The 21222-nt window shown below is 41.6% G+C and overlaps 1 protein-coding gene across 2 annotated transcripts in view; it reads left to right on the top strand.

Annotated features, from left to right (window-relative positions):
• The window catches only part of PLEKHA5 (pleckstrin homology domain containing A5), a 280511-nt gene extending 259637 nt beyond the window's left edge, over positions 1–20874 (top strand). For both annotated transcript variants that reach the window (XM_065422970.1, XM_065422971.1), the window contains 7 exons: positions 605–725; positions 3416–3531; positions 14908–15117; positions 15880–16035; positions 17118–17242; positions 19363–19505; positions 20780–20874. In XM_065422970.1, coding sequence (XP_065279042.1) covers positions 605–725; positions 3416–3531; positions 14908–15117; positions 15880–16035; positions 17118–17242; positions 19363–19505; positions 20780–20874 — 966 coding nt within the window. The remainder of the gene's footprint in view (positions 1–604; positions 726–3415; positions 3532–14907; positions 15118–15879; positions 16036–17117; positions 17243–19362; positions 19506–20779) is intronic.
• The last annotated feature ends 348 nt before the right edge of the window (positions 20875–21222 follow it).

The following is a 21222-nucleotide window of genomic DNA, read 5'->3' on the forward strand; positions in this document are numbered from 1 at the left end:
CCACAGTGTACGTCAAGCATTTCCCCCCATCCGCTGCACAGTCACTTTTATTTTGACATCTGGCTACTTTTGTGCTGTGTAATTCGTTTTTGGCTAATTAGTTTTATTTCTAGCTGCATCATTTGCATCTGACATTTTTTCATCAGATATACCATGCTTATAAACGTGTTTTAAGAATCAAACATCAAAGCAAGACTCTCACGGTGATTCGATATATTTTGATCACTTTTTCAAAATCAGGTTTTTCTGAACTCTTGTTACACTACACAAACCCCAGTCCTGGCAATCATGTATCTGTTGAAGCCTTTTATAGTTAGTTTTTTGTTTCTTGGGGTTAGCGTTGTATAATAATGGTAAACTTTCTTCTTCACATCAGCCAGACTCAGTTTATATAACTTTTGAAAGTCGGTGGCAGTTTGTTTCATGTTAATTGCAAAATGAATATCACTACACCAGCCCCTGAGCAATGGAGCCTTGGCTTACAAAAATAACATATTTAAATGAGAGCAAAGTCAGCCGCAAGATTACATTGTTTGATTCTTAAGATACTAACATTTAAATGATAAATCAGTGTTCGTTACCTTTTACTATTCTCATCTTCTAGGGTCCAGATTATAGACTTTATAAGAGTGAGCCAGAGTTAACAACAGTGGCAGAAGTTGATGAGTCTAATGGTGAAGAAAAGACAGAACCAGTTTCAGAGTCAGAAACTTCTACAACTAAAGGTTAGTGCCAAGCATGTTGATTTCCAGCCTGTTTTTCAGTCTTTCACAAGGAATACAGAATATTGTAAGTGCCTTGTAGAAACTGTTATTTTATTTGTATGTGTGTGTATATATATATTTGTGTATGTATATGTGTATAATATTTATTTCACAAATAGTATGTCCATTGCTTGATGCCAATGAAACAGCTCCCGCAATAAAATGCTTTAGTTGTACAACAAGAGGATTTCAGTCAATCAAACCACAGAGAAATGAAACATTACACTTAACAACCCTGAAATCCTTATTGACACTGTGTCAAATCATATCATTCATGTCCCACACACATCACTCCCTTGAACAATTACCCATTTTCTGTCCTTGCCCTCATGTGGTTTTTTAGTCCAACTCGCAACAGTATGTTCTCAAAATGTCCAAAAAGGCAGCATCACAGAATTCTCAGTCTCTCTCAAGACAAGGAAATAATGTGTTTTTTTTTTTTTTTTAATCTTGTAATTGTTGAATTGCCCTCTGTCTTGTGATACAATAGAATTAATGTTATTGCCCTTGGAATATACTCATAATAAAGGTCTGTGCTGTTGCTGAATGCCTCAGTTTCTCTTCTTCATATAGTCCCCATAAAAGCTATTAATTACTTGGTAGATTCCTTCACCGTGAACACTCACTTAAGGAATCTAATACTCCTTGTTAAAACATGTAAAATAGCTTTTTAAAAGTTGTGTTTGGAAAAGGCAGTTGTCAAAATCCCCTCACTTTAACAATATGTGCTGCACCCCCATTAGCCAAATTGAAAGAACATTCAAGAATGATGTCTTAAAATCAGCCTCTTCCCGCCCCCGTAGTACCTGCAATGTTCAGTGCCAGTCAGGTCACTTGGCTTCTGTTCTGATGTGATGACTCAGCATGCACATGAGATGTTGGTGTTATGGGACTTGGCTGAATGTGGTTTAAAGGGATTTCATTAGTTAACTTGTAGTTTTATGTTGTTTAGTTTTGAAGAGTTGAAAAAGCATTTAATCCCTGTGGATTACCTCATTCACTTTATCTCTCATAAATGGAGAAATAATTTTGTCTGTCTGAGAAAACAGGCCTCACTTAAGAAAAGCAGATAATAAGCTGCCTATCTGATATAGATGGCACTTAAAAAAAATAGCTACAGCCTCAGTGTGGCAAATGAGTGGGAGATTCTTCCTCTTACCAGTAGATTGAGATAATTTTATTGTAGCTCTTACTGTTTATTCCACCCAATGAGCACTTAGTCTTCCAATGCACTTAATTCAGTCTAGTTCTCTTTACTCAAAAAATCCCAACAGCATGAGGGAGAATATAAGAAGTCAGTTTTTCCTAATTGTCTACATGCAGTAACAACATATTGCTTATACTTGTATTTGTATTGTTTCAGTTAACCTTTCCATACCTTCGTATCCCAAACAATTTCAGCAGAGCTCAACTTAAAAATCACACATCTAAAATTGTATTTTTACAATTTTAACAAACCACATCTAAGGGCTTGTCTACATGATGGTGTAACGCACACTAAGTGTGATTTCTATAGTGCACTAAGGTGTTATATATTAATTGGTCCATATAGACCCTGCTTGTGGGATCGGAAGGTTTACAGTGCGCTTTAACCCAGCACTATGTTAAAGCACACTGGGAACCTTTAGTGCACACCAGCAGGGTCTGACGAACTAATTAATGTGCAACACCTTAGTGTATTTTAGAAATCACATCACAGTAGTGTGTATAGCCTTACCATGTAGACCAGCCATAAGATGACTATAGCCACATGTAGTGGTTGCTACTGCAATAAAATAAGAGATTGGAAGGGAACATTTTATTTCTTTTTTTATTTGTTTGTTTTGTGCACTTTACAGCACTAGTTATTTTTAATGTTTCCCTCTGTCAATTATTTTCCTTTCATTTGTCCTTCGCGCTCCAAGAAAGAAAAAACATTTTAAAAATAGGAATTTATGATTGTAAAACTCTAGAAATTGGAGACCAGTGACCTGCAAAGGAGAAGAAAAATAGGCTTGTGCCCTTTCTTTTACTGTTTTGATGACTAAAGAAGGCCTGAAGGGTTTCTTGAAATGCATTTGTGTTGGTCAGATGCTCAGCATTCCTTGTGCAGTACGAGTTCAGGTCCTATCTAGTCTATTTTGTTTTAAAAAAGAAAAAACTTCCATGACTAATTAACATTTTGGATAAAGGAAGCTTTAGTTAAAGATGCATCCACCCACCTCTCCAATTATGACAGTAGCAATCTGCTGAGAGCTACAAGAGTTCTTCTAGCCAAACCAAAGACCACAGCTGACATTCCAGATATTTTCAAGGGAAAAAAACTTGCAAAGGGACAAAAAATTGTGAAAGCCCAAGCAAATCTTTTGGGTTTTCTTTATGTATCATGAAGAAGCAAAACAGGAGCAAGCCTGATTTTTAAAAAAATTCCTTTGCTGGTCACATTTAACATACTGGTTAAATACTGACTAGATTTCAGTTTGACTGGGTTTATTTACATAGAAAAAAAATGCAGATATACTAGTTAGGCATCATGACTTTTATGGTAAATACAAGAGTGGTAGCCTATCAATTAATGACTTCACATCCTAATATGTTTTCGTTGGAAAACAATACAGTATTGTATGTGCCATTTTGCATAACACTTAAGACGCTGTTTTATTACTTTATAGGTTCACATTTTCCTGTTGGAGTTGTCCCTCCCAGAACCAAATCACCAACTCCAGAATCGTCAACAATAGCCTCTTACGTCACTTTAAGGAAAAACAAGAAGATAGATCTAAGAATGGTATTTAAAAATAATTTGCAAGCATCGAGATTTACAACAGTGTATTTGTTTTTCAAGTTTAATTTCTGGATCTTTAGTTACTTTAAAAGCTTTATCTTTCATTTACTTTAAAACATCCCACTGGCTTAAAAAGTACAATAAAATGTATTACCTTAGTGCATTCAGTTCATAAGTAAGGAATGACAGCATTTTAAAATTCACTTATGCCAAAACCCCCATAGACTTCATTACATTTGAATTGGTAAAGTGCTAAATGTTTGTGATAAAAGCTACTGAATAATTGAGGACTTAAAATCAGGCTCTTTGATTTTTCTAGTGGTCGCCAGTATTATTGCTAAACTAGTTTTGAATCTATTGCCAGTGGGTCATCCCCAATACTGAATTAAAAGTACTTAAAGTCCTGCCTTTTAGGCTTGGTTTTTTAAAGTGCCTTTCTTGTTGTGGGGCAAAGGGACAGCATATTATTAACCTGTGTTGGTAAATAGTTTTTTTTTTTTTTTTTTTTTTCCCAACCCAAAAATGATTTTTGAGACATCTGAAATAATCAGGACAGTTGAGAGTACAGTGCATAGTACTGAACCTCTTGTGATTTTCAGATGAGATGTCAGATAGTGTGGGATAAAGGAAGAAGACAAAATGACTAAGATAGGAAAAGGGAGCAGAGAATAGAGAAGACAGAAGGGAAAACTGACAGAGGATTTTAGGAATGAGGATGGAGGCGGAAGCAAGACAATAACAAGTGTGAGTTCAGAGAAGAGATTACTACCACTTTTGAAAAGACAGTATCCAGACTTTTTGTGAGCTTTTATGACATATGCATGTTTGGGAAATCAGAGTCCACGACGACAACCGTACTCTAGTCTTCAACCTTGTCTGTAGTATGAACATTTTCTATTACTACTTAATACAGTTTAATTGTAATCATAGAACAAGGTGAACCAAGTCCAGAACCATTCAGAAAACAGCTTAAAACCTTTAAATGCAGTTGCAGAAATGGTGCTGAACATAGTTTGTCTTGGTCTATGCTTGCAGTTAAATTGTGTCCAGCTGTACCCATTCATAGAGTTTAAGGCCAGACGGGATAATTAGATGATCTCATCTGACCTACTGTATATCCCAGGCCATTAAATTTGAGCTACCCCTGTATTGAGCCCAATAACTTGTGTTTGGCTAAAGCTTATCTTCCAGAAAGATATCTTGTCTTGATCTGAAGGCTTCAAGAGATGGAGAGTACGCCAGTTCCCTTGGTAGTTTGTTCCAATGTTTAATCACCCTCGCTGTTGAAAACTTTTGCCTAATTATTAATTTGAATTTGTCTGGGTTCAGCTACCAGGGGTGGCTTTTGTTTTGTCTTTCTCCGCTGGATTAAAGAGCCCTTTAGTGCTCAGTTTTTCCCGGTGAGTACATATACATTGTAATCAAGTCATCTGTCCATCTTCCTTTTGATAAGGTAAACAGATTGAGATCTAAATGTCTCACTGTAAGGCATTCCCCCCCCCCCCCCCCAGCTTTTGAATAATTTTTTGTGGCTCTTTTCTTTACCACCTCCAATCTTTCAACTTTTTTTTAAAATGTGGACATCAGAACTGTATGCAGTATTCTAGTAGTCTCATCAATGCTATGTATAGAGGTAAAAACACCACCCTACTCCTACTTGCTGCCCATCCCTCTAGGTGTATACATCCAAGGATCATGTTAGTCCTTTTTTGCCACATTGTTGCACTAGAAGCTCAGACTGAGTTTGCTTGTCCATTGCTCAACATGAGTTCCCAATGTGATGCTGTGGAGAAAAAGGCTAATGTGTTGCTGACACCTGTTGTCAGCAATGGGTAATAATTTTTCTAGTATAGACAAAAGTTACTGATACTTTTTAGCTCATTTGACAGCAGATTAGCAACTATGGTGCTGGTATATTTTAGGAATAAATTAGGAGTGAGGAAACAACATATGGATGCCAAATGTATGGTGGTTCTTCGAGGAATGTCCCCGTGGGTGCTCCACTTTAGGTGTTCATGCACCCTGTGCTTGTAATCGGAGATTTGTGGTAGCAGTGCCTAGTTTGGTTGTGCATGCGCCATCGCCGTCTCACGCTGCTCCAGGCAGTTACATAGTACTGTGCAACCAACTGTCCCTCAGTTCCTTCTCTACTGCCTTTTGCCTTGAGTCAGAGCGATTAGCAGTGCCCTCACTTACCTTTAGATAAGATAGTTTATAGTATACTTAGTAATTAGTTTATCATTGTTACTCTTTATGCTTATTTTATTTAAAAAAAAAAAAAAAAGTCTTCCTTATTCCCCTCAGTAGGAAGATTAAGTTTAGGCTTAATCTAAAGTAGAGTTACTGCTCCCTTCTTATTTGGGACAGAACCTCTCCACATGCCCGGATCGCCGAGATTCAAACGCTGCCTGACTTGCAGACTGTCAATCCCTATCTCTGATAGACATGCACAGTGTGTCTGCTGTCTCGGCAAGACACACATTCCTCAAAAGTGTCCACATTGCTGTAATCTCATGGCCAGCACAAGAAAAGTTATGGATCTTCAACTTAAACTCCTTATGATGGAGAAATCTCTGATACCAGCCTCAAACTCTGAGTCGAGGACCCCTCCGGACCAACAGTCACCATCATCAGCCCCTACGAAAGAGACTTTACCCAAGAAGTTACTAAAAAGCAGGCTCAGACTTCTTCACAACTGGAATTGGCTACGAAAAAGCGATCCCCTACCTCCAAGTCTACCTCGGTACCGATGGCACTGAGCCAGGACCTTCCGGTACCACAAGTTTTCAGAGAGCCAAAGACCCTAAACGGGCAAGCTCAAACAGAGGCTCACAGGGCAAAGTGAAACCCTCCACCTCGGTACCCACAGAGCTGAAAAGGCGCTCCACACCACCTGCGGTACTTACACAGCAGAGCACAAGATCCTTGGCACTGGTAGCTACTACTCACACTCCCGTACCACCAGCAATGCCAACATTGGTATTGACGCTCATGGTACCACACCAATTCCTGAAACATACAGACCTTCTGGTCTTCTCAACACTGGAATCTCTGCTACTCGGTACCGATGGTATCCATCTCGATTGGTACCAAGCTGGCTGACCACTCCACCTAGGTCAGCTCCCCCTCACTCTAGTGACGATGATGATGAGGATGAAGGGGTGATGCATCCAACTCATTACTCCTCACCCAGACCTGGACCAACCCACCGACCAGAGTACCACTCATCCTCAGAGGCACGTCGTTGGTATGGGCACCTGTGGGCACAAACACACCCCATGCCATTCCCACCAAACTGGCCCAGTTGGGATCAGTGGGCAGTATACAGGGCTCAACATCATAGGCCCCGTAGCCCACCAAGATCAAGAACACCATGGTCACCTATCCCAGCAGCATCAAAAACATAAGAGGGGGTGACTGAGGAAACCTCAGACCAGGAAGCATTACCAAGAGTGAACCTGTCCTCTTCGTCACCAGATGGAAGTATAATGTCCCCACCAGAGGGGATGACTTCAAGCAATTCCAGGAACTCTTCAAAAGGTGGCAGAGACCTTGGGCATATCACTAGAAGAGGTACCTGAATCACAGCATAAACTACTAGACATACTTCAAACATCTACCTCGGCAAAGATAGCATTTCTGATCAACGATGCTATTATGGAGCCTGCCAAAACCATCTGGCAGACACCAGTAACAGCACCCCCATCATGCATAAGATCAGTCAAGAAATACTATGTGCCATCTAAAGGAGTTGAATTCTTATTTAAACACCCCACACCAAACTCACTAGTAGTGGAAGCAGTAAATGGCGAAAACAACCCATATGACAGAGACTGGAATAAGTTAGATCTCTTCAGCCACAAGGTGTATTCATTTGCAACACTGCAGTTTCGCATAGCTAATTACGAGGCCCTACTGTCCAAATATACACAGAATTTTTTTGAAAGTTTCAGAATTTATTGAAGAGAAAAAAGAACAGTTTAAAGCTAATATCGCTAAAGGCCATCTCATCGCCAGGACAGCGCTGCAGGCCTCTCTTGATTCCACAGACATGGCCGTATGCTCCATCACAATATCTGTGGTAATGCGCCATGCATCATGGCTTCATCTCTCGGGGTTTCCCAGGGAGATCCAGTCAACAGACGAGGACCTGCCCTTTTAAGGCCCAAAGTTATTCACTGCCAAAGCAGACAAGTCACTCCATACTCTTAAGGACTGAAGGGCAACATTAAAATCCCTGGGCATTTATATACCTGCAAATAAAAATAAATGGCTGGTATTCTACCCAGAGATTCTGCTTGCCGCCGTACACGCAACCGCACAGGCAATATGACCAACGCTGCAAACAAAGACAAACCAGATGTCGACAAAACCAAAACGAACCTTCGACATCCCAGCAATCTATCTTTGAAGGTGTGGTCGAGGACATGAGACAACCACACGCTCTAACGCTGGAAACCGAGACTATCTCCCGAACGTTCGGAGATCACCTGTCACCAAGTACCAAGTCTGGAACACTATCACTACAAATAAATGGGTTTTTAGAAATTATCCAACAGGATTATTCCATCCCCTTTATCTCCATCCCACCTACCCACCCCCCTTCCCTGTCCCTCTTCAGTGACCACTCTCCTGAGTACCTGCCACAACAGGAAATAAACCACCTCATACACCTAGATACAGTGGAACCATTACCAATGCAGCACAGGGGGAAAGGTTTTTACTCTCACTATTTTCTAACCCAGAAAAAGATGGGCGGGTGGAGACCCATTCTGGATCTAAGAAAACTCAACAAGTTCATAAAAACACAATGTTTCAAAGTGCTGACACTTAACAACTATAATTCCAGCATTAGAGAAGGGGGACTGGCTCTTAGCCCTCGACCTGCAAGATGCATATTTTCACTTTACCATCCATCCATCACACAGAAGATTCCTAAGGTTCACCCTGGGAAAACAACGTTTCCAATACAAAGTATTATCTTTCAGCTTGTCAACTGCCCCACAAATTTTCTCCAAAGTTTTAGCACTGGTGGCAGCGCACCTCCGCAGACAGTCATGATATTTCCATATCTGGATGACTGCCTCATAAGGGCACCAACATAACATGAAGCAGTAAGTGTCACACAGAATACGATAACCCTTTTCACAAATTTAGGATTACAAATAAACACGCTTTAAAAGTCAACATTGATTCCTGTCCAGAAACTGGAATTCATCGGAGCTTGTCTTGACTGTTCAACCACGACAGCAACACTACCTCAGCAACGCTTCATCACACTCGTCAACTTAATTTCGACAGTGACGGACAGTCCACAAACATCTGCCAGAACATGCTTACAACTACTGGGACACGTCAGCAACGTCGTTTGTCGTCAAACACGTCAGACTTCACATGAGATCCCTGCAGGCTGGCCTTAAACAGCGTACATACCTCACAGACGCAGCCTACACAGACATCTCTCAATTCCAAACAAGGTAAAGGACTCATTTAAGATGGTGGACACAATCAAAGAAAGTCTGTACAGGAGTCCCATTTCTGCAAAGGACTCCCACAATGACAGTCACCACGGATGCCTTCCTAATAGTCTGGGGAGTGCATTTACTCAACAACATAGTACAAGGTCAATGGTCCCAATCAGAGTCCAAAATGCACATAAATTTGTTTGAACTAAGGGCAATTCGCAATACATGCAACCACTTTCTATCACGAACAAAAAACCAAAGCCATCAGAATGCACACAGACAACGTACCGTGCATGTTTTACATAAATCGCCAAGGGGGGTGCACAATCACGCTCGCTGTGCACAGAGGCGATACTGCTCTGGAACTGATGCATCAGTCACAACATTGACACATCAGAATCCTACCTTCCAGGATGTCAAAACACAACAGCAGATGCACTAAGCAGAGATTTCTCACAAAATCGTAAGTGGGAAATGGACCCTGGAGTTCCACATATGATATTCAAACTATGGGGATTCCCTACCATAGACCTCTTTGCAACAGCACAGAACACCAAGTGCCCACAATATTGCCCCAGAGCCGTATTGGGACCCTGTTCCCTAGGCAACACTCTCCTCTTCAAATGGGATGCACCGTTAATGTATGCATTCCCCAATCACTCTCTTAACCTGGGTCATACACACGATCAAGAGGGACAAATCCAAAGTCATCCTAATAGCACCTACATGGCCCAGACAGACATGGTTCCCATACCTGCTAAAGATGGCGGTACGCTCACCTCGAAACCTTCCCCAATACCTCACCACCTTGCACAAGATGTGAGACACATCTACCATCCCAGCCTCTCAATACTCCACCTCAGGCCTGGCTACTCCATGGCTGAGAGGAATTGAAACGGCCTGTTTGGAGGAAGTAAAAAACATATTACTGAATTGCTGTAGAACAAATACAAGAAAGACACATGTCCATAAGTGGAAATGGTTCAACATTTAGTGCCAAGACGAATAGATCTTACCAACATCCTCCCCCTTAACAAGGGTACTGGATTACATATTAGAACTAAAAACGCTGGGCTCTTCATAAGCTCTGTCAAGGTACACTTGGCGGCTATCACAGCTTTCCATAATAAGGTGAACGGGGTCAGCATATTTGCCCACCCAACAACTAAACGTTTCCTCAAGAGCATTGACAACACCTACCTCAAAATAAGGAACCCCCTCCTATGTTGGACCTCAACCTCGTCTTACGCAGATTTATGGGAAAATCATTTGAGCTGCTTGCCACCTGCTCGCTACTCCACCTATCTATGAAGGTGGCTTTCCTCATTGCCATCATGTCTGCCAGATGGGTGAGGGAACTAGATGCCCTAATGCATGCGCGCACACACACACACACGCATGCGCGCACACACACCCCATACACAACTTTCTTTAAAGACAGTGTTGCCTTAAGGCCACACCCCAAATTCCTACCCAAGATTGTATCCCCCTTTCATTTAAACCAACCCATTTACTTACCTATGTTTTTTCCAAAACCAGATGCAGACGAAAAAGGGGAACCACACACTGGACGTTCAAAGAGCATTAGCGTTCTACATTGAAAGAACAAAAACATTTAGAAAATCACCAAGACTATTTGTCTCTGTAACAGAATGTTCAACAGGGGAAACCATCTCAAAGCAGAGACTATCCAAGTGGATATCGGGATGCATCCACCTTTGTTATCAAATGCTTCATTTACAAGCTCCAGTGGGAATCTGCACACACTCTACCAGAGCACTTTCAGCACCCATAGCTTTTCTCAACAATTATCAACATTTGCAGAGCAGCAGCTTGGGCATCAGTCCACACATTCACAAAGCACTATGCTATAGAGCAACAGTCATAATCGGATGCTCAATTTGGACTCACGGTTTTATCCACCATCAATAACGCAAATCCGAAGCCCTTCCAATGCTCAACAGTCACAAAAGTGGAGCACCCACAGGGCTATTCCTCAAAGAAGAAGAGAGGGTTGTACAGTAACTGAGCTTCTTTGAGATGGTTGTCCCTGTGGGTGCTCACTACCCTTCCTCCTCCCCTCTACTTCAGAGTTTCATGTAGATTCTCTGCGGTAGAGAAGGAATCGAGGGATGGTTGGTCACGCAGTACTACGTAACCCCCTGGAGCGGTGTGAGATAGCGACGTTGCATGCACGACCCAACTAGGCACTGCTACCACAAATCTCCAATTATAAGCGCAGGGCGCATAAACACCTAAAGTGGAGCACCCACAGGGACAACCATCTCAAAGAAACTGTTACTGCACAAGGTGAGTAACCCTCACTTTGACTGGACCAAAAAGACACAGTAGTCCATCATGAGGTGTGTGATATGTAAAAGATAATAATTCCTAATAGAAATAGAATTTGGTAACAGCATATAATTTTGCAGGGATTCTCTCCCTCAAGAAACAGGATCAGTGTTTTCAGGTCTTGTAATAAACGACCTCATAACCTTGTGGATTTTCTAGCAAATTTTTCCTGGAAATTCAATGCTCAGGAAAGTGAAAAACAGTAATAACTGGATTCACACCTAATCCAGGGTGTGCTGTGTAAGACGCTGCAGTAGAGTCCTGACTTGCTGCACCATGCGCATATATAAGTCCTGGGCCACTCCTGCATAAAGCCTTATATTTATGTCAAGCTGTGGGGCAATTTTATGATGTGGATTTGGAACTAATAAGGATTGTAATATAGCTCTCCAGAGAGGGCTAGTGGACTTAGACACTAAATAACCTAGTCTCAGGTCTTTTATATTGCTAGTAACTTCACTTACAACAGAACATCTTATTTTATATGTACTAATAATCTTGCTTCTATACAATATGTTCTTTGAGTAATCTATATGATTACTTGCAAAGTGCTAAAGAAAATGGAGTTCGGGTAACATTTAGACTTTCTGTATGTGATCAGCAGGAAAAAACTCTTCAAGAAATTATTTGAAACCCACAAAATTATTTTCAGTTAAAGGATGACTGGACAGCTAAGTTTTCTTTCCAAATACAATAGAGTATAATTTACAAAAACCATCAGAAGTAACTATAAATATATGCATTTTAAGGCAGCTGTCACTGTAAGATCAAGGTGCCATTTCTTGTATTCAGAAGTAAATCACAGCCCTTAATAAAGAGGAACAAGGCCCAGAAAAGGAAAACACCAATGCATTTGCTTCCCAGTACACATCTCTCTGGTCATTCTGCAACTTAAGGAGAGAGTTTGCAAACAGAAAGCCAGGTAGCCATCTATCATAAAGATGGCAAGATTTGGGATCAGCCTGGTCGCTAGTGATGGTAAACTCCATAAAGCAAGACCCTCCATTTAGATTACTCTGCATTGTAATCTAATAGTTAGTAATGAGGTTTTTTTTAATTGACTACTTTTTAAAGAATCCAAGACTTTACGGCCCCCAAACCCACATCCGGCTCTGCATGGGCTCCTAGGTCTACCCACCTGGATCCAGGGTTGAGGACCCAAGTTACAATATTTTCATGTCTATCTCTGTATCCCCCATTATTAAAATATTGATTTGAATTCTTATGCATTTCTATTCATTACTGTATACAGTTTTCAAAATCTCTTCAAAATTGTGCTGTCACTGACATTTTATGCTGTCCTCTTAATTTATTGTTTCAGGTAATGTTCTCATATACACCTCTACCCCGATATAATGTGACCTGGTTCGCATACAGCGCGGTAAAGCTCTGACACGCTGCTCTGAACAGCATGTTAAGGTTGCCGGTCCGGGGCTGAGGGGTTGGATAAGGGGCAGAGGGTCTCGGGGGCAGGAGCTGGGGGGGGGCAATTTTGGGGGCCCCGCAGTCCCAGAGTGGCCTGGGGGATTAGCGGGGGGCCGGGAGCAGCCCACTCCGCTTCCCTCGCCCCGGCCCCAGCTGTGTTGCTTGAGGGGTGGGGGGGCTTGGGGGAAGGGATTCCCCCCCTCCCCCCGCACTCACCGGCAGGGGTGGAAGCGGAGCAGCCCGGCCCCAGCCCACTCCACAAAACCAGCTCCTAGCTGTGGTGCTGTGCTTCCTGCCGCAGGTGAGTGCGGGACCTTTCCCCAACGACCCCCCACCCCCAGTGACGGGGTAGGGGCAAGGAAAGCAGAGCGGGCTGGGGTCGCATCGCTCCTCTTCCCGCTGCCGGTGAGAGTGGAGGGAGTCCTTTCCGCAACCTCCCCGCACTCACCGGCGGCGGGAAGTGGAGTGCTGCGGCTGGGAGGTGGCGTAGTGGAGTGGGCTGGCGCCGCGTTGCTCCGCTTCCCGCCGCAGGTGAGTGCGGAGGGCATCCTCTCCCCGCACTCATCGGCAGTGGGAAGCGGAGCAGCCTGGCCCCAGCCCGCTCCCCTCCGCCAGCACCCAGCGGCGGCGCTCCGCTTCCCACCGCAGGTGAGTGCGTGACCCCTCTCTCTCTCTCTCTCTCTCTCTCTCACACACTCACACACACACACACACACACACACACACACACACACACACACACACACACACACACACACACCTACCCCTACCTACCTACCTACCTACCTACATGGCTGGGGCCGGGGCAAGGAAAGCGGAGTGGGCTGGGGCCTCGTCGCTCCGCTTCCCGCCGCAGGTGAGTGCGGAGGGCGTCCTTTCCCCAACCTTCCTGCACTCACCAGCAGCGGGAAGTGGAGCAGCTCAGCTCGCTCTACTCCGCCACCTCCCAGCCATGGCGCTCCGCTTCCCGCCGCAGGTGAGTACGGGGGGCATCCTTTCCCCAACCTCCCCACACTCACCGGTGGCGGGAAGCGGAGCACCAGGGCTGGGAGGTGGCGGAGTGGAGCGGGCCGGGGCCACATTGCTCCGCTTCCTGCTGCTGCCGCTGGGTCCTGTCAGGGGGCAGGGTGTGTGGATAGGGGTCGGAACAGTCAGGGGATAGGAAGCAGGGGGGTGGGGTCCTGGGGGTGATTAGAGACAGGGGTCTCTGGAGGGGGCGGTCAGGGAGCAAGGAACGGGGGGGCCAAAGAAAGTTCGATATAACATGGTCTCACCTATAACGCGGTGAGATTTTTTGTCTCCCGAGGATCGCGTTATATCGGGGTAGAGGTGTAGTCACTTTAAATTTATATAAAGTTGTTTCACCTGATAAACAACCATTTCATTGGAAAACAAACTATAGTGGGCACTATTGTGCAGTGTAGGCAAAGACTGTCATGTTTTTGTTCTGTGTTTGTACAGCGCCAGTTTGTACTGGTCCATGACTGAGACTCTTAGGTGCTACAATAATATGAATAATAATGAAGTTGAACTCCATATCAGCTGGTCATGGTAACCATTCCTTATTAGCTGACCAGCTCTTATTTACCTCAGGGCAGGTCTACACTACCACTTAAGTCGATGTAACTTCAATCTCTCAGGGGTATGTGAAAAAGCCAACTCCTGAGCGACGCAACTTACAACGATCTAAGCGCTGTCCACAGGTGGAGTAATTATGCCTTCAGCCTAGGGCGTCTTCACCAGACATGGCGCAGCTGCATCTAGTGCTTCTGGTGTAGCCTAGCCCTAAGTAAGTGCAAAAGAAGAACAAAGGCAGCTGAATCTATTAACCCCAACCCAACGGTCACCACAATCAGCTGACACATTAAACATGCCAGTCTTTATCTACACTGAGTGCTCAGTCATATTTAACATTAAAACATGTTCTACCATGATGTAATTTTCTAGTGCAGATAAATCTTGTCCCTAAAACTTCCTCTGGTACTTGACATGTTGACCAGTCTTAATATAGGGGATACCAGAGTTAGGCCAAATGCAGGTGTGCAGAACAAGCTTTTTTAAGTGAACACCCACATTATATGTTCACAACATTGCTTCAAAGAGTGCCCTTTAATAAAGTATGTTCCTTTCTTTTAAGGAAAGGCCGAGAAGTGCAGTGGAGCAGTTATGTCTGGCAGAAAACACTCGGCCTCGAATGACTGTGGAGGAGCAGATGGAAAGAATAAAGAGACACCAACAAGCTTGTCTGAGAGAGAAGAAAAAGGGGCTAAATATTATTGGCGTTTCAGATCTGTCTCCTTCACAGAGCTCATCCTTTGTTAGGGATAATCCATTTAAGCTGTCTCAGGTATGCCAAAAGTTCCTTGGTGTGTACACAGTAATATGTTAGAACAAAAAAAAAATACATCTGGTTTTTTTTGGGGGGAGGAAGTTGCAGTGTCAAGTGCTGCTGCTGCTTTGGTGGCGGCATGGGCCTTGCACTTCAGAATGTCCATTTATAGCAGGCTGCCAAAATTGTCCTTAGGAATGCAAGCAGGAGAAAGGGAAATAGACTTTTTTAACAGTTTATAACTCAGCTAAACCTAAATGGAATTTCCTGGGATAAAGAAAAGGCACTCCTCTAGCCTGAGGTTACCAAATTTCAATGGCCTGCTGCAAACAATGGAGGTGTTAGCGCTTCTCAAAAAAGGTTGCAAGGTTTTTTTTTCATAATGGAAAATGTTAGGCAGCCTAAATTTGAGAATTACTACCAGCTCCCCATACTTTATGCAGTTAGCCATAAATTTTATATCTGCTACAAGCAATAAATTGTTCCTGACTTATTACAGTTGGATGTTTTAATTTCACGAAAGTCAGGATATTTAAAGTTAAGATTTCAAAAGCAATTTTAACTCTTACCTATTGCATTAAAATAACATGCCACATCTATGAGGAAATGGGAGGTAAACTTTTGAATTGAGGTCAAGCAGTCTAAAGTTTTTTTTCATAACTTTTAGCAATGTTTGAGAGGTCATAATGGAAGTCTCAGCACAACAATAGGAAAAGAGTATGCAGTAATACCACTGGATTTTTATTGCGAGTATCTCCATATATCACATTTGTTCTACAGAGTCGAAGAAAGGACGATATGGTATCCAGTAACATTAAGGAATTAGAGAGTGCCATAAGAGAGAATGATTTGGAACAAAATCATGAAACTCCTGCAGAAGAAATAACACAACTAAATGCTGGATCAGAAGAGCATAATGCAAATTTTACTAAAGAGGTAATAAGTTATATTTAGAGTGTTCAATCCTACCTCAAAAGTAACTTCTTCCACAAATACTGAGCACATCTGTAAGTAACATCACCTGCCAGTTCAGAAACTCTTCTAGATGAATTTAACTCGGGTCTTCCAGTGCATTTTGTGACTGAGGTTTCCTCCTCAGACCAGGGACCTTTTTCTTCCTTTTTTGATTTGTATAGCACCCAGCACATCAAATTGCTTAACAAATAAATAAGAGGAGAGACAATAATTTACACGGCATGGAGTTGGGCAATAATTATGATTTGTGCTGATCATCAAAGTGGTACTTCTCTCAGATTTATCTTGCATCTCACCCAATTTTACCCTATTTTAAAATATCCTAATTGCTGTTCATGATGATTTACAGGTGGAGCTAAAGGCTGTCAGAACCACTACCACGCAATCATGCCTCCTTGTAATTGAACACTTTTAAATCTACGTATGCAGAATTTCTTCTTCCCTTTTTTTGCCCATATTCTTTCATTAATCCCCTTTTCTTTTTGCTGCTGCCTCTCATTTCCTCTCCTTTACCTTTACCATTTTATCAAGTTTCCACAGAGTAACAATATAAAATCAAGTTATTAAAACTGACCATCTTTTTCTTAACACCTTTTACTTGAAGCCTTTTTGAGCCTTTTGAAAGAGTGCTATTTCACACACAGATAATGACTGTATCTAATCTGAACTTCTAAAGCATTCACACTGAGTAATGTGTCCAAGCAGTTGTGCGTTGTATTCATTTTGGATGGTGGTGGAGGTATGAAAACAATACAGAAACTGCAATCCAGATTCTAGATAGTTCCCTGATAGTTCTAGGTCACTCTCAAAATTCATTGGGCCAAATTCTGCACATTTCTTCCTGTATTGCTCTTCAGGTAATGGTATTGATGTAAATTATATAAACGTAATTCTTTAGTTATACCTATATAACTGAGGCCAAAATTTGGCTCTGTTGACAAAGCTTACTTCCTGAAAATCAGTTATCTGCCCACCATTCAGTATGTGCTCACAGTGTGTACCTACAGATTTTTCTTAAAACTTCTCAACTTTTCTTTTTAAAGTTGACAAAAAGTGATGACCCACTGTTACCAGACACGTGTGTTATAGCTGATCCAAAAGAAGGGAATGCTGAAGAAGGAGTAGAAAAACAAAAGAAATTGGGAAAAACACATAATGTAGATATCAGGTAAAAATAAATAAATAAAAATAAGATAATTGCATATTGAACTAGTCCAACAGTTAATTACAGTTTAATAATGAATATTTTAGTTTTTTACCTTTGGAAGCTTGATTCACTGTTCTACGCAACTCCAAAGGGGAAGTGTGGGTAGTATGGGGCTGCATGTAAACAAATATGTTTATTTTCTCTATAAAGGTATAAAGAATATGAATGGTTAGGTGGTATGAAAAATGGAAAAATTGATTTAAGTATGGACAGGTTGTTCATTACAAGATGTTTTTTGTGTTAAGATTTGATTGCATAATATAATCATATAAAGAAATAGCACATATTTGACCCAGTCCTGCATTCATTGTCAGAGGCAGGTATAGGATCAGGCCATGAACTGTTTACAGATGGGCTTTAAACTTTGTGATTCATGGAAATAAATTCTTCAGGTCTGAATAATATTATCAAAGTTATTCTGCTCATTAATTTCACTCTTAGATTCTCTCTTTGTAGATATTGAGAGAACTAAAATACTCAAGATTTTTCTCCCTACCCCTGTTCTCCTACTTCCAGACAAATTCAGAGTCCATTCTACTTAGGGGCTCCAACACAGACTTCATTATTCTGAGAAGTAGAACACAACACAGCTATGGAACAAAATATAAAAATATAACATATTCTGAATGCAACTTAGTTTTTCTTCCTTTTCATAGCAAACTCGTTATACTTAGTCATGATTCATTTCCAGCCACCTATTGAAATCAGAAATTCCCTGAGTTCACCCACCATGGATTGGTAACAAGGAGGGAACTTGGTCAACACTGGTTCTTAGATCAAACTTGGGGCAAAAGAAATAACAAGTAATTGTGAAATAGCTTGGAGTCGGGTATCCTCCCTAGACTAATTTCTGGGTTAGGTTTTGTTTTTGTTTTTTCCTTTTTCTGTGTTGCTGTTTTTGCTCAGAACTAATATGTGGGAAGTTTCAAATACATTTATGAGCATATGTTCATCATGGACAAACAATTTGCGGTTTGCTTTGGGATGCAAGATCTAGTCAATAATTTTATCTCAGGATGAGGGCTTAATAGCTTTTCTTGCGTCATCAAAGCTTTCCATAAGATTCTTGTTAAAAGCCTCACCTGAAGGCTCCAATGGCAAGTTTTTTATTGGAGTCCATTGTACTGTGTATGGAAGCCATCAGCTCAGGAGCAGTCTGGACTTTTGACCCCTTAGGGCAATTGTTCTTAACCTTTCCAGACTACCTTACCCTTTTTAGGAGTCTGATTTGTCTTCCCTACCCCAAGTTTCACCTCACTTAAAAACTACTTGCTTACAAAATCAGACACAAAAATACAAAAGTGTCACAGCACACAATTACTGAAAAATTGCTTGCTTTCTCATTTTTACCTTATAAAATAAAACTATTGGAATATAAATATTGTGCTTACATTTCAGTGTATCGTATATAGAGCTGTATAAAACAAGTCATTGTATGAAATTTTAGTTTGTACTGACTTGGTGAGTGCTTTTTATGTAGCCTGTTGTAAAACTAGGCAAATATCTAGATAAGCTGATGTACCTCCAAGGGTATGCATACCTGTGGTTGAGAACCACTGCCTTAGGGTACTTCATCACCTTGGAGGGTTTCCATTAACTCCATGATTTCAGAGTTCGAGTAGTACTGGAGTTTTGGTGCACCTCTTAAGTAGTTCTTGCCTGACTGGAAGCTAGACACATGTGTCTTACTAACAATGTAGAGTGAGGCCCTCTCAGATGGTCATAACATTCTCGTGACACACTGTATCTTCCCTACGGCCTTGAATTTGGTATCTATTTCAGTGTATAAGTATGAAAAAGAAAAAAAAACTGTCAAGTTCCCAGTTTAAAGTTCTTTTTTACTCTAGAATGAATTTTATAAGATTGAAATAAAACTAACTTTTTCTTTGATTCAGGGTTTCAACACACTACTATAGGTTCCAGAAATACGTATTTGATTTAAACAACACAATCTTGTAAATTGGAGGGTTTTGTGTTAAGAGAAAAAAATTAAGTGCTGGAACTCCAGTTGCACGTAAATATTGGTTAACACCTGAAATTAAATTAAATGAACTCTAAAAATAGCAACTTTTTTTAACTAGTCTGCAGAACATGGCCCCAATTGCAAACCACAAACATGAAACCAGTCCAAAAGAGAGTGAAGCAGCCAGTGTTCAAGAGCAAGAAGGGATTATTTCTTCTTTTGCATTAGCAGTACAATCTTCAAGAGAAAATCAAACAGCAGGTATGGAAAAGAGACTGTCAGTTACACAGAGGTGTACATTGGGAATTAAATGTTACATATGTAATATACATTCTGATTGTTTTCTGATGCTCTGAAATTCTTGTGTAGTGAAAAGAAATCTAAACTAATCTGGGTCTTGCATGTATATTTTTGCACCTGATGGGGAGGGATGGACAGAGACCCAACCAATTTCCCAATGGACGAATCTCAGAAACACACTGTTTTCAGAGGTTTAAATGCAGATCTTTTGGAGGCAACTAGTTCGAGGATGAGAGAGGGTTCCCAGAAGTTTCTCTTGTCTGGAGCAAATCGTTCCCTGTCTCCCTCCAGAACACCCCCCTCCCCAATCCTCTGCACATGTTCAGTGCTGTCTACCTCCTTTCTACTGGTTCCAATCAGCTCCATGACTTTCTCCTGTAGGTCATTTCACCAAAGGCATCTATTCTAAACACACACTTTCCTGCTGTTGATCCCCTTTCCTGATCCTTGCAGGTATGAGCTCCTTGACTGGAGCATAGATACTACAGTGATGAGGGCCATATTAACACTAGATAGTTCCCAATTTAGGCATTCGATTATGAACCAGCAAAATAACAGAGAGGTTGGTGTGTGTCTCCCCAGAGGTCAGGAGGGATGCCAGAAGTGGAAAAGACAGGGTGGTTGCGAATACCTTAATGGCGCACTTTGCAAGAAAATCAGAGTGCTGGGGGACGGACAAGTTGCTTATGAAATGGGCAGATGGAATGATCAATACTTGAGGTGATGAGGAGTTGTTTGGTGCCAGGGAGGAATAAGGAAGTGCAGATGTGATGTAAGGATAAATAAACAAGGCAAACGGCACAGTCCTTTCCATGACTGCTTAGTTCAGGCCAGGACTAGGAAAGATCCTTTGTGGTGACATCATAGGGAAGGTTTAGTTACTCTTAGCTAGGGAACATAACAGGGTTATGGCTGTGTCTAGTAAACTCAATAAAGAATTCTCTTCATGTTCATTAACCATCAGTCCTGTATCCATTGTACTGTGTGACACTACAACTGTCTGTTCTGCATAGGTGCAATTATTTGTGTGAGCAAATATCTTCCTTAAGAATGTAAATTCTTCTCTTTAAATAGCATTATTTTCACTATATAATGTTGATTTAAAAAGTTTCTTCTGATTATTTTAACCTTTACTTGCATAACACCTTGCTCACAAATTTCATGCTGCTTGAAATATTTTCAATTTGTCTAACTTCTGCCTTCTGTGATATTTATTTTTTAATTTCTCTTTTCAGGAAAAAATCTGCCCTCTTCACCAGAGTCCCCACCATCACCAGCTCTATCAACGCAACCACAGCTCACAGAAGGATCACATTTCATGTGTGTATAGTCTCAGAGAAGTACGTCTGCTTTTCAGTCATGCTATTTTTCTGGGTATACTGTAGTTTTCTTTGAGAAACACACACAGACAATTTTATTAAGTAGGGTGAAGGTAGCTGAGATGTATATATCAAGCAAACAAAACAGGAATGTATTGATTCTTTGAGTAGGTGCGGCTGCGTATTCAACTGAGGTGTGTTCGCACCTAGCACACTGGAGCTGGAGAATTTTGCCAAGCAGTACCATTAGAAGGTCACCGCTCGCAGCTTGTGGCCATAGCCCCTCCTCTGGCTATATGAGGTAGCACTCCCCTAACCTCTGTCTGTTCCGTCTTACCACCCGTGGCTGGAGTGGTAAG

This window comes from Emys orbicularis, chromosome 1 (genome assembly GCF_028017835.1).
Source record: "Emys orbicularis isolate rEmyOrb1 chromosome 1, rEmyOrb1.hap1, whole genome shotgun sequence".
Taxonomy (NCBI): domain Eukaryota; kingdom Metazoa; phylum Chordata; order Testudines; family Emydidae; genus Emys; species Emys orbicularis.